At 34.1% G+C, this 24250-nt stretch overlaps 1 protein-coding gene across 5 annotated transcripts in view; it reads right to left on the minus strand.

The window, feature by feature from the left end:
- LRRFIP2 (LRR binding FLII interacting protein 2) overlaps positions 1-24250 on the minus strand; it is a 71342-nt gene that overhangs the window by 26867 nt on the left and 20225 nt on the right. For 3 of the 5 annotated variants that reach the window (XM_083379352.1, XM_083379353.1, XM_083379354.1), the window contains exon 4: positions 443-487. In XM_083379352.1, coding sequence (XP_083235478.1) covers positions 443-487 — 45 coding nt within the window. Of the gene's footprint in view, positions 1-442; positions 488-1329; positions 1435-5072; positions 5187-7362; positions 7432-8916; positions 8968-9057; positions 9106-11156; positions 11202-11289; positions 11338-11895; positions 11971-16355; positions 16419-18374; positions 18444-21796; positions 21842-21950; positions 22005-24250 lie in introns of all 5 variants that reach the window. The other 2 variants (XM_083379350.1, XM_083379351.1) reach the window with 2 other exon arrangements.

A 24250-nucleotide genomic window follows, 5' to 3' on the forward strand; every position in this document is an offset into this window, starting at 1 on the left:
TGAAACAATTCTGTTTGAGTATTAATATTGACTCATTATTTCAATAACTTATCTGGTTGTTTTGAAAGCTGGCTCTAGTTCATCATACTCCTAAGCAGACATGCTTTTTGTGCATGGGCATGCAAACTACACAATTGGAACAGCTTCTGAAAAAGCTGCACAAATTTTGCAAAGGTTGAAGCCACTTTAGTGCTTCTAAGGCAGGTGTTTAATTTATGCTAATTAATTTTGCAAAATATTTTGCACAGTTTTAGTGGCATACATCATATTGTAAATTCCTCTATTTGTAAAGTTGTGAAGAAATAATAAAGACAACTGCTGATACACCCTTTCTGCATGCTGGAGACTTGAAATATATATTTTGACTCACACTATCATGTGTACTATAAGTTTTTTTTAAGAAAAACCCATAATTAGAAAACCAATCTGTTCAATAACTCACCCTTGTGTATAAATCAGAATACGGTTTGTCAGTCTTCTCTTCAAGCTGAAAAATATTTAAAAATTTAATGTTTTAAATTAATTTCAACTATATATTTGAGTTGAAAAGATTATTTTTCATCAATGTGCATATAACCAGAATATTAGCATACTGATTTCCCTTTTTTCTATCTTACAACAAAGAGTCTCTAAATATATGCCTTTATCAAACTCATTTTAAATGTCACAAAACAAATTAAAACTATAATCCTACAGCTACTTACCTGTAGCCTTTTAATTTTAGCAAGAGTATTAACAGTTTTAAAAATTAATGGCTATCACCCGAAAACAAATAAAACAGAAAAAAAACTCATAGTTGTACAAATTGATTAGGAATTTAATACATTACTTCAAACCTATTTATTACAAATAAGGGCTCAATTTTAATCAAAACTTCAGATGAAAATTTGAAAATTAAAACCAAGAAAGGAACACAAAGCTAAAAGATTAAAATTATTTCTATGGATATTCCCAAAACATATGTTATTCATTGTATTCATTATACATAAATATAAAAGCATCGTTCCCAATCCCTTACTTGATAAGCACCATTATTCAAGCATAGAAAAAGAGCACAGAATAAAAGATTAAAGGCATAAGAAAAAGAAAAGCATTTAAAAAGAGAAATATGGCTTTTCAAGAAATGTTTTACATAAAATATATATTATGTAAATCATCAAATTCCTCTCAATTCAAAGACTTCATAAGTAGTTACATTATTGATTGGGTCGGAGGTGGGGGTTATGAAGCCTCTACTTCTCCATTTTTTAGAATAATTATTTGAAATTCAATTATCATACAACTTTGAACCTACCTAATCTGTCTGAAGTAGGGAATTTTCTGACTTACATCTCTGTTGCTCAATATTCTTATATCCTTCAAACCATTGGTGGGATTCAAATATGTGAACAACTGGTTCTGTGTAGATGCTGCTTCTGGAAGTCCATTCTGAGCCTGGGCAACAAAAAATTAGCTACCGGTTCTGCGAAGTAATGCAAACCGGCTAAATCCCACCACTGCTTCAAACCAACCTCACTCCAAATAGATCCATGCATAATTTCTTGGCTCTTTAAACTTCTCTCCTCAAATGCATTTTTCTTCTCTCTCTTTTTTCTATATATTTGTTTCTCTTGACATACTCAATTCTCATTTTTATATAACCAAGTGGTCAGAAGTACATAATCATTTTTGCTTCTTTTGAGAGCAAGAGTCACTGCTGCTAATGGAGCCCCACCCTCAGTTGTGGATAAAAGGCAAGGGAGGAGACAAATAGGTGTGGCAGACAACTATTCATCTTCCTGCTGGTCAGCACATGTATTTGGAACTCCTGACACTTCTAATTGGAATTTTGCTGGAGTTTTTCACAGATTCTGTGGTGCTAGGAGCCGGAGCGCCTTCTGAGGGTGGGTGTGCCTTATGTTGTAAAATAGCCAGCTTGCTTGAAGGACTTTTGGTTGCAAACATGGTGAGACTGAGAGTAACACTGGGTGTTGGGAGATCCCTACGGGGGGGGGGAAAGGGAGTGAGCTCTGTTATTTGGGGGCTGTGTGAAACTGTTAGCATTTCTGAAATAAAAGGAATGTAAGAGACTATTTGTCGTGTCTGTTGTGTTTGGGAAGCCGGGTCAGAACACAATGATTTCAGGTTTTCTTGCTGACGGCTTTGTTTGTGTTCTTGCAATCTGGTGGTTAGCTTCTTCCCTGTCTGTTCTAAGTAGTCACAGGGGCAATCCATGTGGGGGGATCAGTAGATTACATTAGAAGTATCTCCCACCTCCAAGCAATCTTTGCAATGCATGATTTATCCTTGTATGGTAGCCTCTAGGAGGTGTTCAATGCCTACTTTCAGATTTCAGAAGCTGCATTCTTCTACTTCCAAAATGTTTTTGATGTATGGAAAGGTGAGCCTTATAGTTGGTCTTATACCTTCTTTGTTCATTTCTGTTCCTTAAGTGTTGTACAGGCATTTTGTGGGTACCCATTCTGCCTGAATTGTTCACATAGGTACCTTCTGTCCAGTTATTTAGCTTGCAAGTTACTACAGTGGCTTCTCATTTTGCCACAGTGTTCTGATGTAATTCTTTGTGTGTGACAGTGGTTACACTGTTTCACTGTTGTGAAACCAACAATGTGTGGAATATTGGTGTGATAAACCGTGATTTCTAGGATTCCATCTTCTTGCCTGTTGACAAGCACATCTAAAAATGATAATTGTGTAGCTGTTTCTTACTCTATTGTAAATTATATGTCTGGGAAGATGGAGCTCAGTAGGGTATGAAAGTCTTTCAGTGCATTTCTTCTTCTGATGACCAATGTGTCATTCATATGGTGGCCCCAAAATTTAGATCTGTAGTTTTGAAATGCAGTGTTCTAGTTCACACAAGACAGTTTCTGCAATGACTCCTGATATTGGGGATCCCATGAGCATCCCTTTTATTTGCTCATACATTCCCATTTTGAAGTGAAGAAGGTATGTTGACACCACTGAAGTAGCTTCACAATCTGTGTCCTGGTTAGGTTGTTCTGATCTGTGTTTTTTTATCTTTTACTTTGTATGCTAAGTGAGGAAGGATGGATATAAATAGGGACACTAGATCAAAGGAGACCATGATCTCGTCAGGAGCCGATCAACCAATAGGAAGTCACATCTGAACAGGACCCACATAAATATGATGCATAGAACAGCCCAGCACACATTCTGGTAGAGAAATTCTCTGAGAATGGGCTCCAGGACAAGTCTGAAAGCCCAGAAGACTAACTCTCTGGTCTGGTGAATGACCCAAATTGGATTCTGCAAAGTTCTTTTCTTTTTTATCTTGATCTTCCTCTGATTTCTTGGGGGATAATTCCAACCAACTGGGAAGATATCTATGGAGATTTTCAGCCATTGCCCCCAAAGTGCTTTTTCAAAAAGTAACTGGACTGTTTTTTTTCCTTGCAAACGTTTCACTTAACTCTGTTCCATATAATGTCCACTGTATCCTCTTTCTATTCATTAAATTGGAAGAGTAATCTAATTTATATTTTTTTAACACAAGTCTCATACTTTTTACATTTCTGCAGTGATTCTCCATTCACTTTGACTTCATTTCTTTCCATATCCATTTTTCTCAAGATCCACTTTTATTCTAAGTTTATTATAATATAATTTAATAATGATGATGATGAAGAAGTTGGAAGGGACCTTGGAAGTCATCTAGTCCAACCCCCTGCTCAGGCAGGAAACCCTATACCATTTCAGACAAATGGCTGTCCAGTCTCTTCTTAAAAACTTCCAGTGTTGGAGCATTCACAGCTTCTGGAGGCAGGCTGTTCCACTGATTAATTTTTCTGTCAGGAGGTTTCTCCTTAGTTCTAGGTTGCTTCTCTCCTTGATTAGTTTCCATCCGTTGCTTCTTGTCCTGCCTTCAGGTGCTTTGGAGAATAGCTTGACTCCCTCTTCTTTGTGGCAGCCCCTGAGATATTGGACCACTGCTATCATGTCCCCCATCATCCTTCTCTTCGTTAAACTACATACCCAATTCCAGCAACCGTTCCTCATGTTTTAGCCTCCAGACCTCTAATCATCTTTGTTGCTCTTCTCTGCAGTCTTTCTAGAGTCTCAACATCTTTTTTACATCATGGTAACCAAAACTGGATGCAGTATTCCAAGTGTGGCCTTACCAAGGCATTGTAAAGTGGTATTAATACTTCACGTGATCTCGATTCTATTCCTCTGTTAATGCAGCCTAACACTGTGTTGGCTTTTTTGGTAGCTGCAGCACATTGCTGGCTCATATCTAAGTGATTGTCCACTAGGACTCTGAGATACCTCTCACAGTTACTACTATTGAGAAAGGTACCACCTTTACTATACCTGTACATTTGGTTTTTCTTGCCTAAATGTAGACCTTTAACCTTTCTCCCTGCAGCAGTTTAACCTTTCTCCCTGCAGCACTTCCTTCAGAAAAAGTCTGTTATCAAATATAATATTTGCCAAGTAGAAATTCAAGTTTGCAGACATCAGATTAACAATTTAATTATTTTTAGTTCTGTGAGATACAAAAAAACAGGTTTTTTTGGTAGCAGGAACTTTAACATAAGTTGGTAAGGGAAGTGAAAAACATTTCATTCATTCATTTCAGCCAACTATGAATACATAGATAATAGGTAGGTAATAAATATAATAAATCATTCTAATAGCCATCAGAATATGAAGCTATGTATGTAAATTTAGTTTATAATTTTTGAAAAACTTAAAAACTTTTTTACCTAAATGTAAAAATATTTGAGATGTAATCAAATGTATTAAAATGGTATACCACCAATATATTTTAATGTAAACGTCAGAGCCATATGCATATTTAACTCAAATACAAATAAGTAATGATTAGATCATATCCACTTTACCTAATCCCTAATGTAATTTTTAAAATCATATAAAATACAAGACTCCAATCATAATAGTGAACTTAAAATAAAAATATAAACGTATATGCAAGATAATAAATTAACATTGCTATTAATGAAACTAACAAACAATAGAAAAATATTAACACATTTACCAAGAAAAACTTGCAGCAATGTCATCAACTTTAGGTTAAACACACTCACATTGTTCATGTCTGGAATGCTGACATCATCCAAGTCAGAAACAATGCTTCCCCTACGATTAGTGCGGCTAAAATAATCAGCTGCAGTTTCCCCATGATGATGAAAATCACTTGACTTCAGTAATCAAAACAAACAACAAACAAAACAGATGGCAAGAAAATGATAGGAAAAAAAATCAGAAACAAAAAAATATATATAACTTGTTCATGCTATTCTTTTCTCTTAATCAAAATTGTTTCGAGAGTTTCACTTGAATAATGAGGTCTCTCTTAAACTTGATTTAAAAATGTTAATGCTACCATTAATAGTTTCACAACAAAACTATGTATTTTCAAAGCCACTCAGGTCTGACAAAAATTGCAGAATCTGGTAGTGTTTTTTAAATCAATCACATTTACAAAATTTTAAGGTGTAAAGTAATAATGCTATTATATATTTCTAACCTCATTCTGTTAAAAAAAATGTGGTTAAAATATCCAAAATATCAATCTACCTAAATATTAGTTGGTTTTATCATTTCTTTGTGATCGGATTTCTAAACATGCTCCTGTATATAACTGTCCTATTACATAATTTTCTGTCATATTTTTTCTTAGTGTAGGGCTAGTATACAGATTACTCTCTTCTTTATTGATCTTTAAAAAACTTCCCTTACTGTGGAAATAACTCAAAAGACACTGCATATTCAGATCCGTTTTTAAAATTAAAGCTGAAAAATATGTCCATTTTTTTGTTAACAAGACAAGGCAAGGCTAATTAAACTGGGATAAATTACATGCCTAGAGTATTCTAAAACTAATATACTTATTTTCAAAATCCCTCACAATAATTGTTTCTTATTTCACAATTAGAAAAAAATGCTTAAAGTTATGTCCAAATTTAGATTCTGAACAATCTAGAATTGAAAGTTGACTTACAAATTCAGTCACTAGAATAAATGAATGTTTGATTCTCAATTAAAACATTAAGACAATCTACTATTATTTATACAAATCAATAGCCAGTGTTAAATTTTACAAAGAAGCACATTACACTTGTACAAAGCAGAACTCTTAAATGAATATAAGTCTGCATTATACTGGATCATGGTATAAGAGAGGGTGCCCAGGAGGGGGAGCTGATTTGATAGACCAAAGTGAAATGCAGTTTCCCAGGAAGGAGGGACACATTTGAGAAGGGAGGTGGGGGAGACATAAGAGACAACACAACCTGGGGGTGGAGTCAAAGGAAGAGCATAAGGACAGCCATTCCCTAGAATCTCCCAGGGTAGATCTGTTAAACTAAGAGTCATAAACGTTTAGCCTGGCAAGTTTCTATCTGTTACGTATAAGCAAATAAAGAACTGAATTGCTACTGCTATTGCTGTTCTTGGGCTTAGCATGATATATAGGTATAAAATGTGTTGAAATTATCTGGTAATTCAGTGATTAAAAAGAAGTTATTCATTATTAAAAATAGAATCTCCTTTACATTTCACAATCTTTAAAAACATTAAGAGGCATTTAGGCATTTATAAGACTTAGTAAAAACTACTTGAAAGTGAAATAAATGGACAGACTTTTTTTTTAAAAAAAAGAAATAGTCCATTTAGTAAGGTGTAGAATATCTTTGTAGACATTATTAGATTTGGAACTCAACTACACTGAATTTATCTAACACTGAGGGCTTTTAAGCAACTTATTCCTTCTAAAGCCTATCCTAAATCTATTAGTTTATTAGATAATAAATGTACAATGCATTGCAAATTAGATATTATGGACATTGTTGTTTAGAAATATATAAATGTTAATGCATAATCTATATAAATGAATTTGGATATGATTGCTTGTACTTTAATATGAGAAGGAGGGTTTTTTAATGTTTGAAAATATTATAGTTGTAATAGTATAGCTGTTAATTCTAAAGGAATCAAGTTCATTTCCTTTACTGTTTTATCCTTTCACATGCAATGACTATATATTAATATTTATGCATACACATTTATTATAGGTGTAATTAATTGTTCTCATTTTACACACTTAAAATAATACCGTCAACATTAAGCTAGGACATAAGCTAGGAGATAATTTAATAAACATGTTAAGGATAAAAAAATAAGAGTATTTTAAAAATAGTGCAATTCTACCTTGAGGGGTGATAAACTAAAATACTTTTAAGCTAATGAGTATATTCAATACAAATAGGAATATCTATTGTACATATCAAGATTAGGATCTGTAAAATTTCACAGGTTATGAACTGACAAAATTAGAATACAGCAGACCTATATCAATCATGCAACATTGCTCACCACACTATCCCTATAACCTCGTACAGCATGGTCAGAGGATGCAATGCTGCCTGATTCATCATCTGTAAACTATAAGAGTTGGAAATAAATAATTAACTAGGTTGCTTTTATACACAGTACATATTTATATAAATCAATATTAAGAACTTTCTACAACACTAAGGACTTAACTGGATAATAAATAAACCAGTGCAGTGTTGTGAAGAAATACCTTTGTGATGCTGGATTCTAGTATGAGAGATAAACTGCACAGAGTCAAGATAACCTGCAACATTTCACTTCAGTGTCTTAATAGTGTTTCGAACTACTATTTATGCAAAATAATTGACTAATTTGAAGACATACTTGGCTCAGTTAAACTACTGTTGTCTACGTAGTCCCATCCTCAAATTTCTTTCTTAGTTATGCTCAAGCTGTTTTTTTGTAACTTGGCGACTCTATGTGAGATTACAAATAATCAACAACCAACTTGGTATATTTAAATTCTGCCTGGCAAGATAAAACCTCTCAGCTCTTCCATTCTTAATATTTAAGTAGCGTAGAAAATAAGTCTTTATTATACTCTACGGATAGATGGACAATTTTGGATCCCTGAATCTATTTTTGCAAGCTCCACATCCTAAACAAATACATGCAATCTTGGCAACATTGAACTTATTCACAACAACTTTCCTCCCTCTGAAAACATGAAATGTAATCTTTGATCATCAAAGTTTCCCCATTCTGACCCTGGGTAAAGAAAGCTATCTGTTATCATAGGATCAAATTATATTTATTTATTTATTTTAATCCCATTTATATCCCGCCCTTCTCCGAAGACTCAGGGCGGCTTACAATCTAAGCACAAATCAAATGTGCCTAGCAATAGCCTTCATTCTATGTATATGCCTGCTTATTAGGGCTTTCGCCCCCCCCCCAAGCGGCATTATTACAAAGTCAGCTTATTGCCCCCAACAATCTGGGTCCTCATTTTACCTACCTCGGAAGGATGGAAGGCTGAGTCAACCTTGAGCCTGGTGGGATGCGAACCTGCACTAATTGCAGGCAGCTGGTGTTACTTAAGGAGGCATTAGCCCACTGCTCCACCAAGGCTCACATATTCATAGTGTTAACCTGTGATAGTGAACAACTGAGCTTTTATTAAATGCAGTAATAGTGGAAATTGTATTACATCAGTTCCTGATACAATAGGCATATAAAATTAGAACGTGAAAATGAAAGGAAGATTTAACTGAAAACCTTAAGTACTCTCTCTGCTTATCATTAGCTAAAGAACAAATACAATATGCAAAATTTTAATATTTGTTAAATATAAAATTTTAAAAATGATTTTAGAATATTATATTCTTTCAACTATAGTTTACATTTCTTGTTAAAATAATAATTATTATTCTTCAAAAAGTATATAGTTGAAGAAGTGGAAATTCCCAGAATGACAGCCAACAATGCTACATTTACATTATCTTAAATAATGCAAATTAATATTCTATATCTATTTAATATCAGAGTTATCCATAAAAATAGAAGGCTTTAAGACATGCAGAGACATCTCACCACTGGACTACTTCGTGCTGAACTTGCTCTTAAATAACTATATTCTGAAGGCTAAAAAACAAATGTTGTGAAATATTTTTTCAGCTGTTTATTTTCACATACAAATGCCAAACTTGTAAAATGAAGTTCCTATAAACTTACAGTACGATTACTATACGATTTATACAATCCATCATCATATAATGATGCCTAGAGAACAGAGAAAATAGTGTTTGTTGTTATATAAAAGTACAAAATAATAAGTACTTTCTGATACAACATGGAAGAACAGCTACACAACCTAATGCCTCTTATTTCATTTAGCTAAGAACAGTGAAACGGAAAGGGGGAAAGGCAACTTAAAAATGTAAATGGACATATTGATGGGGTAGGGAGTTATAATATAAGTAGCTTAGGTCTTATAAAAACAGAAAAAATGTCTTTTAGGGGTCTTTTTATGCACTACCAGCATGCAGACACAGATTACAATCACAATTGAGCCCAAAATTTCTGTTTCTAACTGAGATGGTTACGTGAGTTTTGTTCTCATTTTATGATTTTTCTTGACAAAGTTCTTAAATAAATCACTGCAGTTGTTAAGTTAGTAACATGGTTGTTAAATGAATCTGGCTTCTCTACTGATGGCTGGTCAAACGTTGCAAAAGGTGATCAATGATCCCATGACACTGGAAGCAGCATAAATACATGCCAGCTGCCAAGCATCTGAATTTTCATTACAACTATGAGGATGTTGCAAAGATCATAAGTGGGAAAAACAGTCATAAGTCAGTTTTTATAGTGCAACTTTGAACAGTCACTAAATAAATGGATATAAGTCAAGGACTACCTGTACTGGTAATTTAGCTCTCAACAACAGGAAAAGGGTTCATCATTATAACATAGAGTGTCCTATCTCTTAAACAATCCTTAGAATATTTTATATTTTGCAGCAACCACATTCACTGTGCTTATTGATTTTTATAGATAAAATTAACATCTTGTTATTCAAAGAATTTTTCCAACAAAATATTAAGAATCTTGCAAAACTAGCAATTTGTTGTAGTTTAAAATTCCAAGTCAAAACCATTTACTACAAAAGCTTAGTCCACATATTTTCATTCTTACAGCGCAGTTTCAAAGACAACCAAGCAACCAATCACTTAAAATATATAATCTCTACCTCTTAACATCCGTAATGCAATTCTTTTCTAACAGTTTTGAATATATTATAGTACTCATATGCAATATTTGCTTACAATAAGGTTCATAATTGTTCATTTTCTATGCACTATTTGCTAATAGTATTTCCAAATTTTTAAAGAACATTATAAATATATGCTCTACCACAGAAAATAATAGCATTAAAAAGGAGGATTCACTAATAAGCTTAGTCATTAGCCAGCAAAAATATGGATAATTTCACAGCTCCAGAGATTTTATAACTACATACAAGCAAAGTAAGCTTTCTGAGGAGGTCTGTACTTATAAATTTTAGTAATTCTAAAGGTGAATTATTTAATAAACAAGATGCTGATAATTCTGTTATTTACACTGTTCTTCCATGACAGCAATGCTTTTTATTGTTCCATTTGTTTTTGTAATCATCTTCATTCTGATTTTCTACCCACTAGTTTTTCCTAATCACAGGCTGAATTTTCCAAACTTTCCCTTTTTAGAGGACTCTAAAAAGTTTTTTATCTGAAGAGTCTAAAAATACCATATGTGCCACTTCATATTGTATTCTGCAAGATAAGCATTTCACATGTGTGAAATTTCTTTTTAGGGCAAAGAAACCAGGGTGAATAACATGATTATTGATGAAATATTGTATGATTCCACATTAATATCTGCCTAAACTTAGTTTTCTGAAGAGTCCCGAGAGATAAAGGAGTTGCCAGGCAGTCTTGCAAAACTACTTTGATATGTAGTTTCAATACAACTCACAGCTCAACAAGAAAGAATAGTGAACCTTCAAATGTACAAAAGCAGTTAAGAACAAAGTGCATGTTTATTATCATTAGCTTCATATTTTCAGAAAGGCATGAAGCATAGCATGTCTTCATTTAAGAAAATCCCTACAGTTTTAAGAGCCCACGGTTTACATACACTTTGTTTCTTCTCAAAATAGTTTTCTGATATTCTCCATTCTTATATTTTTGCAAAGTTAATCTAAATATTTACAAAATAATGATACACAATGCTGTCAGGGAACAGTATGCTCAGAAAGCAGGCTAATGTCACATGCAGATCTACATACGAACCAAACTGGTACTTCTTATCAAACCAGTGTTTACATCTGAGGAAGCCTATAGAACAGAGTACTTTTTTTAGATTTCCAGGATACACAAATTTTGTAATACCTAAACATTGTCTATCATGTTACATTTTACTAACCCTGTAATTCTTAGTTGTTGCCAGAGGTTCATTGTATAGAGATGATGACTGTGAGAAGAATAAGGCACTGAATTATAGTGAATGCTGAATAAATGATGCACATTGTACATCAAACATGCACATAAGGAACAGTGTGAGTATTGTCATAAAATGATAGAACAGAAACAGTGCGTATACAGCCCAAAGCTGGCAATAATAGATTATACATTCCATTAGATATTTAATAAAAAAACTGCCATCCATAACCTGACAGTGGTCCTATCTTTCAGAACAAACCTCTTTAGAATGATTGCCTATAATATTAAAATGTGTCAGATCTATTGTTAACATACTGGCAAATTTAAATCAGGAAGTTACATGTCAAAAAGTGAAAAGAAATCTAAATTCCTGAACCCTAGCTCTACTTCTAATTCTAAATTGATTCATGCTTCATCAACTAATATAGGACCAAAAAAACCTTCACTGGATCCTTGGCCAATTGTTAATTCAAATGACACTCAAATGAAGCAAAGCTTTTGTGCTAATTCTCATGCTTTTATGCTTTACTAAAGAAAAAAAGCTATTCAGCAAAATAATTCATACCAAAAAAAAAAAAAAGCAACACACCCGAGGCTGATAAGAAGGAAGTGCTTTGCTATGTTTAAGAGTGCTGTAATTTCGATGGTCATGATAAAATCCACTCTGTTTAAAATGACAAGAGTATAAAAGATACTGAAACACTAACTCACGAGAGGCTGCAAATAATGATATTACCTTTAGTATTCAAAATATATTATGAGGCTCCGAAGTGCTTTAGTACATTCAACAATTTCAGTTGATTCAGCTGAAGGTATTATATTACATGTGATGCAATCTTTTCATATAAAAGCTCAAACTTTCTGTCTACCTTTTTATATGCATGACAGGATTATCTGGTTATACCTACTAAATAAGACATTTTCTCTTATTATACAGAATCCTGCAACTGTTACAAATATACCATATCTGCTAACTTCACAATGTAATGAATTAAATTTACTATTGTAGTTGGAAGGTTTGAGAAAATTAATATTTTCATCCTGCTGTATAGATAACTTCTCAGATTTAATCAATTACCATATGTGAACAACCAAATTCCACAAACTTAAAAGATCTGAAATTGTTCACTAATGTTCTTTAAAATATCAAAGTATGTAAGCTTTGTTGCAATAATTCATTAAGGTGTTAACAGATATTTATTTCTAGTCAAATATTTTACCTTATATAAACTGTGCTCTGGTGGAATGTCAAACACTTACTATTGAGAGGCTTAAAAAAATTCTATGATGATTTAAAATATACAGTGAGAAACAATATTTATTTTCATGGTTCAACATCAACAATTTACAACATTTCAGAAAAAACTCAGAGCAGCAATCACATACTAGAAACAAGGCAACAAAGTTGGAATGGAGGAATCAACATTTTACCAGGACCAATAATGGTTTCAAATTGTGATTTTCCTAACAGTGAGGGGGTTTTTTATATAGAGCAGCATAAAATTCAAACAAGGAAAATTACATCTACTTCAATAACTCCGTTGAAATGTATAAGTGATAAAAGAGAACTAAAATATTAAAACTAAAATTATAGACTAAATGGGACAAGCACATAATAAATAAAACAACAACTATTACTAAAGGTAGGACTGGACATTAATGAGTTGGAAGAGAATTTGTAACCAGAAAACCAATAGGGTGAAACCTGTGGATGTATGGGTTCTACCTTTGAGAACCAGGTGAGTGTCTTGACCTAGATAGAATCATATTCCATCTGAAGTAGCAGCACATAGCTTGAGAGTTTTCTTACTGTCATCTTTCTTAAAAGAGGATTGGAAGCTCTAGATCAGGAGTGTCAAACTGTTGGCCCACAGGCCAGATGCGTCATGGAAAAACCACGCCCACCCCATTGCTGGCAATGGGGGAAAAATCGCAATACATCGCGACACTTCACATGACTTGCGAATTTGACACCCCTGCTCTAGACATTTCTGCTTTGCTGATTCTATTCTTCACCCACTTGGGCTGGTTAAATGGTTTTGACCAATAATTTATGTCCTGGAACTTCCCATCTATCTAGTATAATACGTTTATCTTTGAATATAATAAAAGTTGTAACTAAAACAAAATATGGGTTTTAGAGAAAGATAGAGAAACACTAACTTAAGGGTACATTGGTTTTATAAGAACTGCTCTGACTTCCAAAAAGCTTTAGGTCAGGATTCAGCATGATAACATGAGCATCATACATATTTCATATTATTTCTATAAGTTATCATTATTTTGGCAAATAATACTTTAGAAAGTGTTTCTATTTATGTAAACCTAAGTATTAAAACCTAGAAAGGGGATTCCCTAACATCCTATTGAGACCTTTATGTGTCAGGGAAAGGGAAACAAACTCTTCTTTGCGTTTAGAAAAATATCTTTTTTGGAGGCTGGGCTAGGACAAATCTTAGTGTTATTTTGATAGCATGTAAGCATCCAGCTCATAAACTGCAGTTTTATTCACTTTAGCATAGAGGGGTTTTCCTCTATAGTAGTGCCTTGAAGCTGCTACTATCTTTACAATAGCATGGTTATGCAGCACTTCGCACTCAAAGGGAAAACATCCTTCTGAGCATGTACAGGCATGCTTGCAGTACTGTTGGACAATTCCTTTATTCAAATATACTTTTTCTTAAAACCATTTTGTAACTATAGAGGGCAATACTGGGAAAGATACAACTGTTTTATTGAGTTACTATACAGGTGAAACTCGAAAAATTAGAATATCGTGCAAAAGTTCATTCATTTATTTATTTATTTTATTCATTTATTCCGGAGTACCTTAGGGAACACCTGCTGCCGGCATCAACTTCCCTTCGCCCTGTGCGCTCCCACAGAGAGGGTCTCCTCAGGGTGCCACCGATCAGAGAATGTCGATTGGTGGCCCCCAGGGGGAGATCCTTCTCTGTGGGCGCCCCGGAGCTATGGAATCAGTTACCGGTTGAGCTCCAGATGGCGCCCGATCTTCGCTCCTTCCGCCGCGATCTAAAGACATTCTTATTTGAACAAGCCAGCCTGGCCTGATAGGGGATTGGTGGGGTTTTTTATTGTTATTTTAATATTTGTATTTACTGTTTTTAGTGGGCATATATTTAATTCTTTTTTAACTTTTGTAACTTTGTATTTTTTATTCTTGCCCTGTTCACCGCCCTGAGTCCTTCGGGAGAAGGGCGGTATATAAATAAAATTATTATTATTATTATTATTATTATTATTATTATTATTATTATTATTATTATTATTATTATTATTTCAGTAATGCAACTTAAAAGGGGAAACTAATATATGAAAAAGACTCATTACATGCAAAGCAAGATAGTTCAAGCCGTGATTTGTCATAATTGTGATGATTATGGCTTACAGCTCATGAAAACCCCAAATCCACAATCTCAGAAAATTAGAATTGGTGAAAAGGTGCAATATTCTAGGCTCAAAGTGTTCCATTCTAAACAGCTAATTAAGCCATAACACCTGCAAAAGGTTCCTGAGCCTTTAAATGGTCTCTCAGTCTGGTTCAGTAGGAATCACAATCACGGGGAAGACTGCTGACCTGACAGTTGTGCAGAAAACCATCATTGACACCCTCCATAAGGAGGGAAAGCCTCAAAAGGTAATTGCAAAAGAAGTTGGACGTTCCCAAAGTGCTGTATCAAAGCACATTAATAGAAAGTTATATGGAAGGGAAAAGTGTGGAAGAAAAAGGTGCACAAGCAGCAGGGATGACTGCAGCCTGGAGAGGATTGTCAGGAAAAGGCCATTCAAAAGTGTTGGGGACTTTCACAAGGAGTGGACTGAGGCTGGAGTCAGTGCATCAAGAGCCACCACACACAGACGGATCCTGGACATGGGCTTCAAATGTCATAACAACAAACAACGTCAGAAGCGTCTTACCTGGGCTAAAGAAAAACAGACCTGGTCTGTTGCTCAGTGGTCCAAAGTCCTCTTTTCTGATGAGAGCAACTTTTGCATCTCATTTGGAAACCAAGGACCCAGAGTCTGAAGGAAGAATGGAGAGGCACACACTGCAAGATGCCTGAAGTCCAGTGTGAAATTTCCACAGTCTGTGTTGATTTGGGGAGCCATGTCATCTGCTGGTGTTGGTCCACTGTGCTTCATTAAGTCCAGGGTCAATGCAGCCATCTACCAGGACATTTTGGAGCACTTCATGCTTCCTTCCGCAGATGAGCTTTATGGGGATGCTGACTTCATTTTCCAGCAGGACTTGGCACCTGCCCACACTGCCAAAAGCACCAAAACCTGGTTCAATGACCGTGGGATTACTGTGCTTGATTGGCCAGCAAACTCGCCTGACCTGAACCCCATAGAGAATCTATGGGGCATTGCCAAGAGAAAGATGAGAGACATGAGACCGAACAATGCAGAAGAGCTGAAGGCCGCTATTGAAGCATCCTGGTCTTCCATAACACCTCAGCAGTGCCACAGGCTGATAGCTTCCATGCCACGCTGCATTGAGGCAGTAATTGCTGCAAAAGGGGCCCAAACCAAGTACTGAGTACATATGCATGCTTATACTTTTCAGAGGTCCGATATTGTTCTATGTACACTCCTTGTTTTATTGATTGTATGTAATATTCTAATTTTCTGACATTGTGGATTTGGGGTTTTCATGAGCTGTACGCCATAATCATCACAATTATGACAAATCACGGCTTGAACTATCTTGCTTTGCATGTAATGAGTCTATCTCATATATTAGTTTCCCCTTTTAAGTTGCATTACTGAAATAAATGAACTTTTGCACGATATTCTAATTTTTCGAGTTTCACCTGTATAGTCAATATAGTTGCCATGTTTCCATTGCCTCCACTCTTTTCCTCTTTGATTCCAAAACCACTGCACAGCCCTAGGTTGTGACTTACAGATTATTTCTGGTTTTTAAGTTAACTGTATCCTTTACTGAGATATGTTAAGAATAAAGCAAATGGGATACATTATATAAAAACCATTAAGAGGTAACAAATCCCAACTGAGAACACTAACCAACAGATCTTTACGAGAGCTAGAAGACTTCTTCCCACCATAAGAATCACTGTAAACATGGCTCTGTAAAAATTATAAAAGTTACAATTATGAACATACTGCCATTGTCATCCACATAAATAATTATCAATATAGGTGTTATCCATATAACAAATTTTAAATTACAACATGGCCATCTGAAAAAGAAATATTTATAAGCAAACACAAAAGAACAAATCAAGTTAATTAACATAATGAATTGTTATATTTTTCCCTTTGGGTAATATTTAATAATAATAATAATATACTGACAAACATTTAATAGTTACATTTAAAGTTGCAAGTTTGCAGAAATTATAGGTGTCTATCAAGATAGCTCATGATACATAGAAAAATCTTAGTAGAACTGGTTTTGAAGATATGCACAAAACATATGCAGAAAAGCTTGCCAACGCACATTATATTTGGCAATGAATTCTATTAAAATACACATCCACAATTTCATATTGGATGTAAAACATAAGGCAGTTGTTCCAGAAATGCAACTATTCTAGCCAGAACTTTATAATCTCTCACAGCAAAAAACCTGCATCCTCATCAAATCAGGAAAGATATATCAGAAGGAAGAGAATGCGTATAAGTATTGCTAGAAATCTGTCAAATGTTAACTTTCTCATCAAGTTAGGTTTTCTAGTACTCTTGTGATTCCTGACATACAAAATTCTTTTACTTCCTGAAATACCAACTGTCTTGCCCAACTGTTGCAAAACAGAAGAAATTGTTTAAGAGTTATATATTTATTATGTCTTTGCACAGAAGAGCAAACACAGATGAAGGATGCTAACATCAAGATTTTAAAAACTGAAGATGCTGCTGGGTGATTTTCTAGGGCTCTGTGAAGATCTGAATTTTGTTTCAATTTGACAAAGCCTGATTAAATCACTCCTTTGATGCAGATTTATGAATTGAAACGGTGATTTGCCTCGAAGAAACAATTATGACTGAATGACTCTGAAATATTTCAAAGTACTTTAGAGATTTAATTTTTCTGTTCATTGTGATATTGTAACTTAAATTATATATAAGCAAGAAACAAAGGAAGTCCCTGGGAAAAAGTGCAGGAGTTCCACAGGAAGATGAGGGAGGCCAGGTAGGTGGGGAGAGTGCTCGGAAGGCCAGAAAGAGAGTGTAGGATGCATCTCTGGGTGTGAGAGTGCAGAGAGGTGGGAAAACAGTATGAGGGTTATGTGCATGCAAGTACAGGGAAGCAAGGGAAAGAAGAACCATGATGCATGCCTGTGTATGTGTACAGGGAAGAAGATACGGATGGATGGATGTGAATGTATGGAGTGCAGGAAGGCTGGGAAAAGAGGGCACAGACTGGATGTAAGTGCAAGAAAACCCATGAGTGCAGTGTGTGTCTGTGTGTTCATGCTTGGAGGCATGGGTGCAGTGTGTGTCTCTGGGTTCATGCTTGGAGGCACGGGAATAAGGGCATATGCATGTGTATGGGTTACAGGAAGGCCAGGAAGAGGGATGCAGAGTGCAAGGGCAGCAAGACCCAAATATAAGGTATGGGATGCGTGTTTCTGTATGTGCGTGTTTGCACATGGACATGTGCACAAGTGCAGGAAGGCCTGGGGAAGGAGGTGTCACCACCTACAATCCATTAGAAATAGTAAATAGATAAAAAAATTCTTATTTTTGCATATGTATAGTTTATATTACATGCACACACCATAATTCAACTTTACAGATATTGTATGGACACTAATATTTCAAAGACAACATTGTGTATGAGCAAAAAATTTAGTCCATACCTATTTCCTTTTTTTTAGTGACTTAGTTAGATTAATCAATATCTCCATATCTCATGCAATAACCACTGGTTTTAAAGTCAATAATTTTAAATTCTGCTTTTTCTCTCTCATGTGCACACAGTTCATACAATGAAAATTTTATTAAAATATTATGTCATTATTATTAGTGCATAACAGGGTTATATGACCAAACCACATCATGCTGATTTGGAATACAAACCACTAGATCTCTTTTTCTGGATTTACTTGATCTATTCCTGGGGGGCTCACTGACATCCAAGGAAAGGCTCTTAAGAACAAAGTTACGAAAAATTATGAATCTCAAAAATTGATTTCATTACAGAACAAAATTCTCTATTCCTTGTAATTCTAAACAATCTTTTAAGCAGTTTTATGTTAACCTAAAGCATTATACTCATGATTTCAATTCTCCTCATTTTAACTCCCATATTTTCCAAAATAATTCATTTCCATACTAATCTTTTCTTTGGAAGTTTAAACAAATTAATATTACAAGATTAACATTTACTTCAAAGTTTGTGTGGTGAAAGGAAAATACCTATCTCTTTCAAAACAGGGCTCATCAGCAGGGAAAGAGTAGTTTCAGGCTTAAGTTCTGCTAACTTAAAAACTCCCCTGATGAAGGCGTGGCTGTAGGAGAAGGATGATTGTGATGATGGACTGAAGGGAAAGCTAAGGACAATAGGAAGAGTTGCTGTTGGATTTCTCTATTTAGACTTGTACAAATTTCCTAAACTTTCAGTGTGGCCTGGACTTGAACCAGCTGAGTGCCCAGAGAAATGGAATCCAGGTGGGATGAAGGGAAGCTATTTAAGGATAATCCCTTAGTTTGTTGAGGAGAAAACATGTAAAGGACATATGCAACTCCTTATCTCTTTAGCTGGAAATTATGAAATGATTTAATTAAATAATAGATGTATTTTGTTTTAAAAACATATACTTGAGAGTTTTAGGGCCACATAAGAACACAGATAATCAAATTTCTTACATCTTTGATGTTTCCAGCATTTGTTTTTGACAGTTACAACTACTAGTCAGTTCCCCACCTTTCTCTGTATAGGAGTTATTGCCAAAACTAACTTGCTTTAAATATATTAACCTTGCATACAGTTTTATATCTTATACAGGAAAGTTGATGACTTTCATTTTTTAAAAATTTCCATTCTCATTAGCCCTTCACAGCATGATCCATTATAAGGAACTCCAACATCTGGAAAAATTATCTATTGAGAATTAAGTTTTTAGTAAGTTCAAAAAGAATTAATTATAAAAAATGCATACAGAATTATTGTCTCTATCTACTATAACAATATACTATTTTAATTTATCCAAAAAGTCTTAATTAAAAATTACAATTCACTTTCCAATTCATAGAATATTTTCATGATGAGCCCCTTTAACCAGAGTGTTTTTCTTTCTCTTATTAAAGGATTACAAATTCACTAGTAAGTTTGGCTTTGCAAAGCATTTAATAGAGGTGATTTGCAAAGCATGTTAGGATAAAGAACCCCTTCTGCATAGATACATCCTTGTGAAAGCTTTTACAGTTGTATTGAAAATTATTCCAAGCTACAGTGAGGGAAAAAATATTTGATCCCCTGCTGATTTTGTACGCTTGCCCACTGACAAAGAAATGATCAGTCTATAATTTTAATTGTAATTTATTTTAACAGTGACAGTATAAAAAAAACAAAAAATCCGGAAAAACGCATTTCAATAAAGTTACACATTGATTTGCATTTTAATGAGTGAAATAATTATTTGATCTTTCGCAAAACATGTCTTAGTACTTGGTGGCAAAATTCTTGTTGGAAATCACAGGGGTCAGACATTTCTTGTAGTTGGCCACCAGGTTTGCACACATCTCAGGAGGAATTTTGTCCCACTCTTCTTTGCAGATCCTCTCCAAGTCATTAAGGTTTTGAGGCTGACATTTGGCAGCATAAACCTTCAGCTCCCTCCACAGATTTTCTTTGGTATTAAGATCTGGAGACTGCTAGGCCCTCCTTAATGTGCTTCTTCTTGATCCACTCCTTTGTTTCCTTGGCCATGTGCTTTGGGTGATTGTCATGCTGGAATACCCATCCACAACCCATTTTCAATGCCCTGGCTGAGGGAAGGAAGTTCTCACCCAAGATTTGACGATACATGGCTCCATCCATCGTCCCTTTGATGTGGTGAAGTTGTCCTGTCCCCTTAGCAGAAAAACACCCCCAAAGCATAATGTTTCCACCTCCATGTCTGATGGTGGGAATGGTATTCTTGGGGTCAAAGGCAGCATTCCTCTTCCTACAAACAGAGTTGAGTTGATGCCAAAGAATTTGATTTTGGTCTCAGGTGAGGTGAGCTCTTGCATGGAGCCCCAGATCGAGGGAGATTGACAGTTATTTTATGTTTCTTCCATTTGCGATCAGTGGCACCAATTGTTGTAACCTTCTCACCAAGCTGCTTGGAGATAGTCTTGTAGCCCATTCCAGCCTTGCGTGGGTCTACAATCTTGTCCCTAACATCCTTGGACAGGTCTTTGGTCTTGGCCACAGTGGAGAGTTTGGAATCTGATTGATTGATTGATTGATTGATTGCTTCTGTAGACAGGTGTCTTTTATATAGGTAACAAGCTGAGATTAGGAGCACTCCCTTTAAGAGAGTGCTCCTAATCTCAGCTCGTTACCTGTATAAAAGACACCTCGGAGCTAGAAATCTTGCTGATTGATAGGGGATCAAATACTTATTTGATGTGATTTTCCATATTTTTGTTGTTGTTATTCTGTCTCTCAATGTTAAAATAAATCTAACATTAAAATTATAGACTGATCATTTCTTTGTCAGTGGGCAAACGTACATAATCAGCAGCGGATCAAATATTTTTCCCTCACTGTATTAATATTGTCTCTGTGTGTACACAAAGCCTCAGAAGAGTGTATTTTTATAGGTATACTTTATTCATGTTAATATATTTTGCAAAGCACCTCTTTTTAAGCATAGCTCTAGTTTACATATTAAGCCAAACCATGGTATGAATACCCATGGTTGTTAACTAATGTAATGGGTTCATACATATTAAGTTGTAAGCTATAGTTTACAAACTATAATTCATACAATATTCTAAGTCAAAATCAAACATACCACATTATGGTTTAATGTAAAATGTGAATTACAGTACAAAGGCCCCAATGTAGTTATAATAATTCAGTTTATTATTAAAAATGAGAATATTCCATTAACTTATCCCCTACTCCTCTTAATTTCTTTGATATCCTTTAGGTACAGAACTGCATTTATGCTAACTAAAATTACTTTAAGCAATATTCTTCCAACTCCACTTCAAATGCAGCTCAGTATATAACCCATAGAAATTTAAAAATCATGCAAGACATATGGTGCGGAGAAAATCTTCAATCTATATATTTTTTAACGTTAACATTCTAGGAAATTACATTCTTCTATTTAAAGAATTATCTTTGATTTTTTTAAAAAATTTCATAATATATTCAGTTCTGTGTTGCGTAATAACTAGCATTTCAAATGTGTTAATAATCTCATAGTATACTCAAATTCTAAACTATATTTGTCAAAAACAAATGCTGCATTATTTTTACTGAAATAAATTTTAATACTAACCCTGTGACTACCAGTGTTTTGAGAGGATACCAAATCACCAGCTCCCTAATCAAAAAAAATTAAATAATGAAGCAACATTCATAAAAAGGAAAATCAAAAACAGATAAAGTAAGACTGAATTTATGCTTAAAATAAGTCTAGCTTTAGTACAAACCAGGTATGATTGCCGGCTGGACCGGTATGAATGGCTAGCCTTTTCAGAATTTTCCTAAGAAGGGAAACATCAGATATTATTTTTTTAAAAAAATGAAAGAATAATAATTGAACCAAGAAAATTATTTTAAAATGGAAGAGGTTACTAAAATAATTGAAGCTGGTTTTCATACAAATGTGCATTACAAGCTTTAACTTACAACCTAACATTACTTTATCAAATTATTTCTCAATATATTATAACAATCCATTATATTAATTTTAATTTAATGGCTTAAATATAAACCGCCCTGAGTCCTTCGGGAAAGGGCGGTATATAAATTCAATAAAATACTGGTAAATAAATAAATAATATTTTAGATTTATAATTTAAACATGCATTACTTTACAAATAATAAAAATATTGGTCAGACATAAAAAGGAATATTTGTTCACTGATTAAGCACATGTGTTATTTTTTTCTGTTAGAGAATTAACAATTTCTGTTTTAAAATGTTTTTTTAGCTTTTTATGTTTTATTAGCCCTTGTAGTAGTAATGTATCTGCAAAAATTCTATTTGATTAATCATAAAATATTTTAATTAAAGCATTAAATTAACCATTCTAATCTGTTCTTCTGATGAAGTACTATGCTGAGTTGTACGAACAGATGAAAATATTTGACAACTAGCAGTAAACAAAATAAATATTATACAGATATAAATAAGTGCCTTATGAAAACATACATGGATTACAAAGTTTGATAGCCATATCCAGAGGAATAGCACATGGCTCAATAACTAACATGAAAATTGACATTTTAAAATGTCTACACTAAGTATATAACCAGCTCTATAATAAAATAGATTAGAAGCATATAATTTTCAGCCCATGAAAGTTTTGGGTATAACTTGTAGAGATCTTCCTAAATTGTTATTGAACTATAATTTTTAAAGCATCAGAAGGATGCATTTATGGGAAACATTATCTATATAGAAATTTATTTAAATACAAATAATAGTTTTAGCAATACATTTCTCTATATACTCTTTGGAAGCAATTTTCAAGCATAGAATTATTTGTCTCTATAAAGGTTCTTTCTCTTAAAATTATAATTAAAGAAATCAGTATAGTACTTATGTATAGTTTTTAGATTAAAAGATGCTGGATTTGAGTCAAATCAGAGATAAATAACTTTTCACGAAATAGGCTATAGACCTAAGGGAGAGTTGTTGCTTTTTTAAACTGTGAAATATTTCAGACCTTATATATGTGTTTCCTATTTAGAATACCAAGAAGTTTTAATTTTTCAATCATCATAATCACAACAGATTCAGAAAGCTGCAATCTACCTACCCGATTACAGCTATCTCATGTACTTGCTACATAAATAGTAAGAAAATACTCAACAGTTGTGTTAGAACTGTGACACAATAAAATTAGAAAACTAAAAACAAAATAGTATTAGAAAACCATTGCTATTATTTGCATCATATAGTATAAACAATATATTTTATCCAATATAATCATGACATTAACTATAAATGTCAGATATTTTATAATTTAGAATATTTATTTTACCTATGTGTGACTCCTCTTCTAAGGAGTATTACTTTTGAATACCATATTTTCCAGCGCATAAGATGACTGGGCGTATAAGACGACCCCCTACATTTCCTGTTAAATTATAGGGTTTGGGCTATACTCGCCATATAAGACTACCCCTCTTCCAACGCACACCAAATAAAAATTTAAAAACATCATTTGATTTTAATATGGTAATTTTAATTCAAATGCTTATGACATGCAGGTGCTTAGTAGGAAAACTGTCACTTATAAACATAAGGCTGTTTGTCATCAAACATGTAAACATAAAACAGTGCAAGTGGATTAAACTATAATTAATAATAATAATAATAATAATAATAATAATAATAAGAAGAAGAAGAAGAAGAAGAAGAAGAAGAAGAAGAAGAAGAAGAAGAAGAAGAAGAAGAAGAAGAAGTAGTAGTAGTAGTTGTTGGAGGGGACCTTGGAGGTCATCTAGTCCAACCCCCTGCTAAGGCAGGAAACCCTATACCATTTGAGACAAATGGCTGTCCAGTCTCTTCTTAAAAACTTCCAGTGTTGGAGCATTCACCACTTCTGGAGGCAGGTTGTTCCACTGGTTAATTGTTCTAACTGTCAGGAAGTTTCTCCTTAGTTCTAGGTTGCTTCTCTCCTTGACTAGTTTCCATCCATTGCTTCTTGTCCTGCTTTCAGGTGCCTGCAATTAGTGCAGGTTCGCATCCCACCAGGCTCAAGGTTGACTCAGCTTTCCAT

Source organism: Vipera ursinii (assembly GCF_947247035.1).
Source record: "Vipera ursinii genome assembly, chromosome: Z".
Taxonomy (NCBI): domain Eukaryota; kingdom Metazoa; phylum Chordata; class Lepidosauria; order Squamata; family Viperidae; genus Vipera; species Vipera ursinii.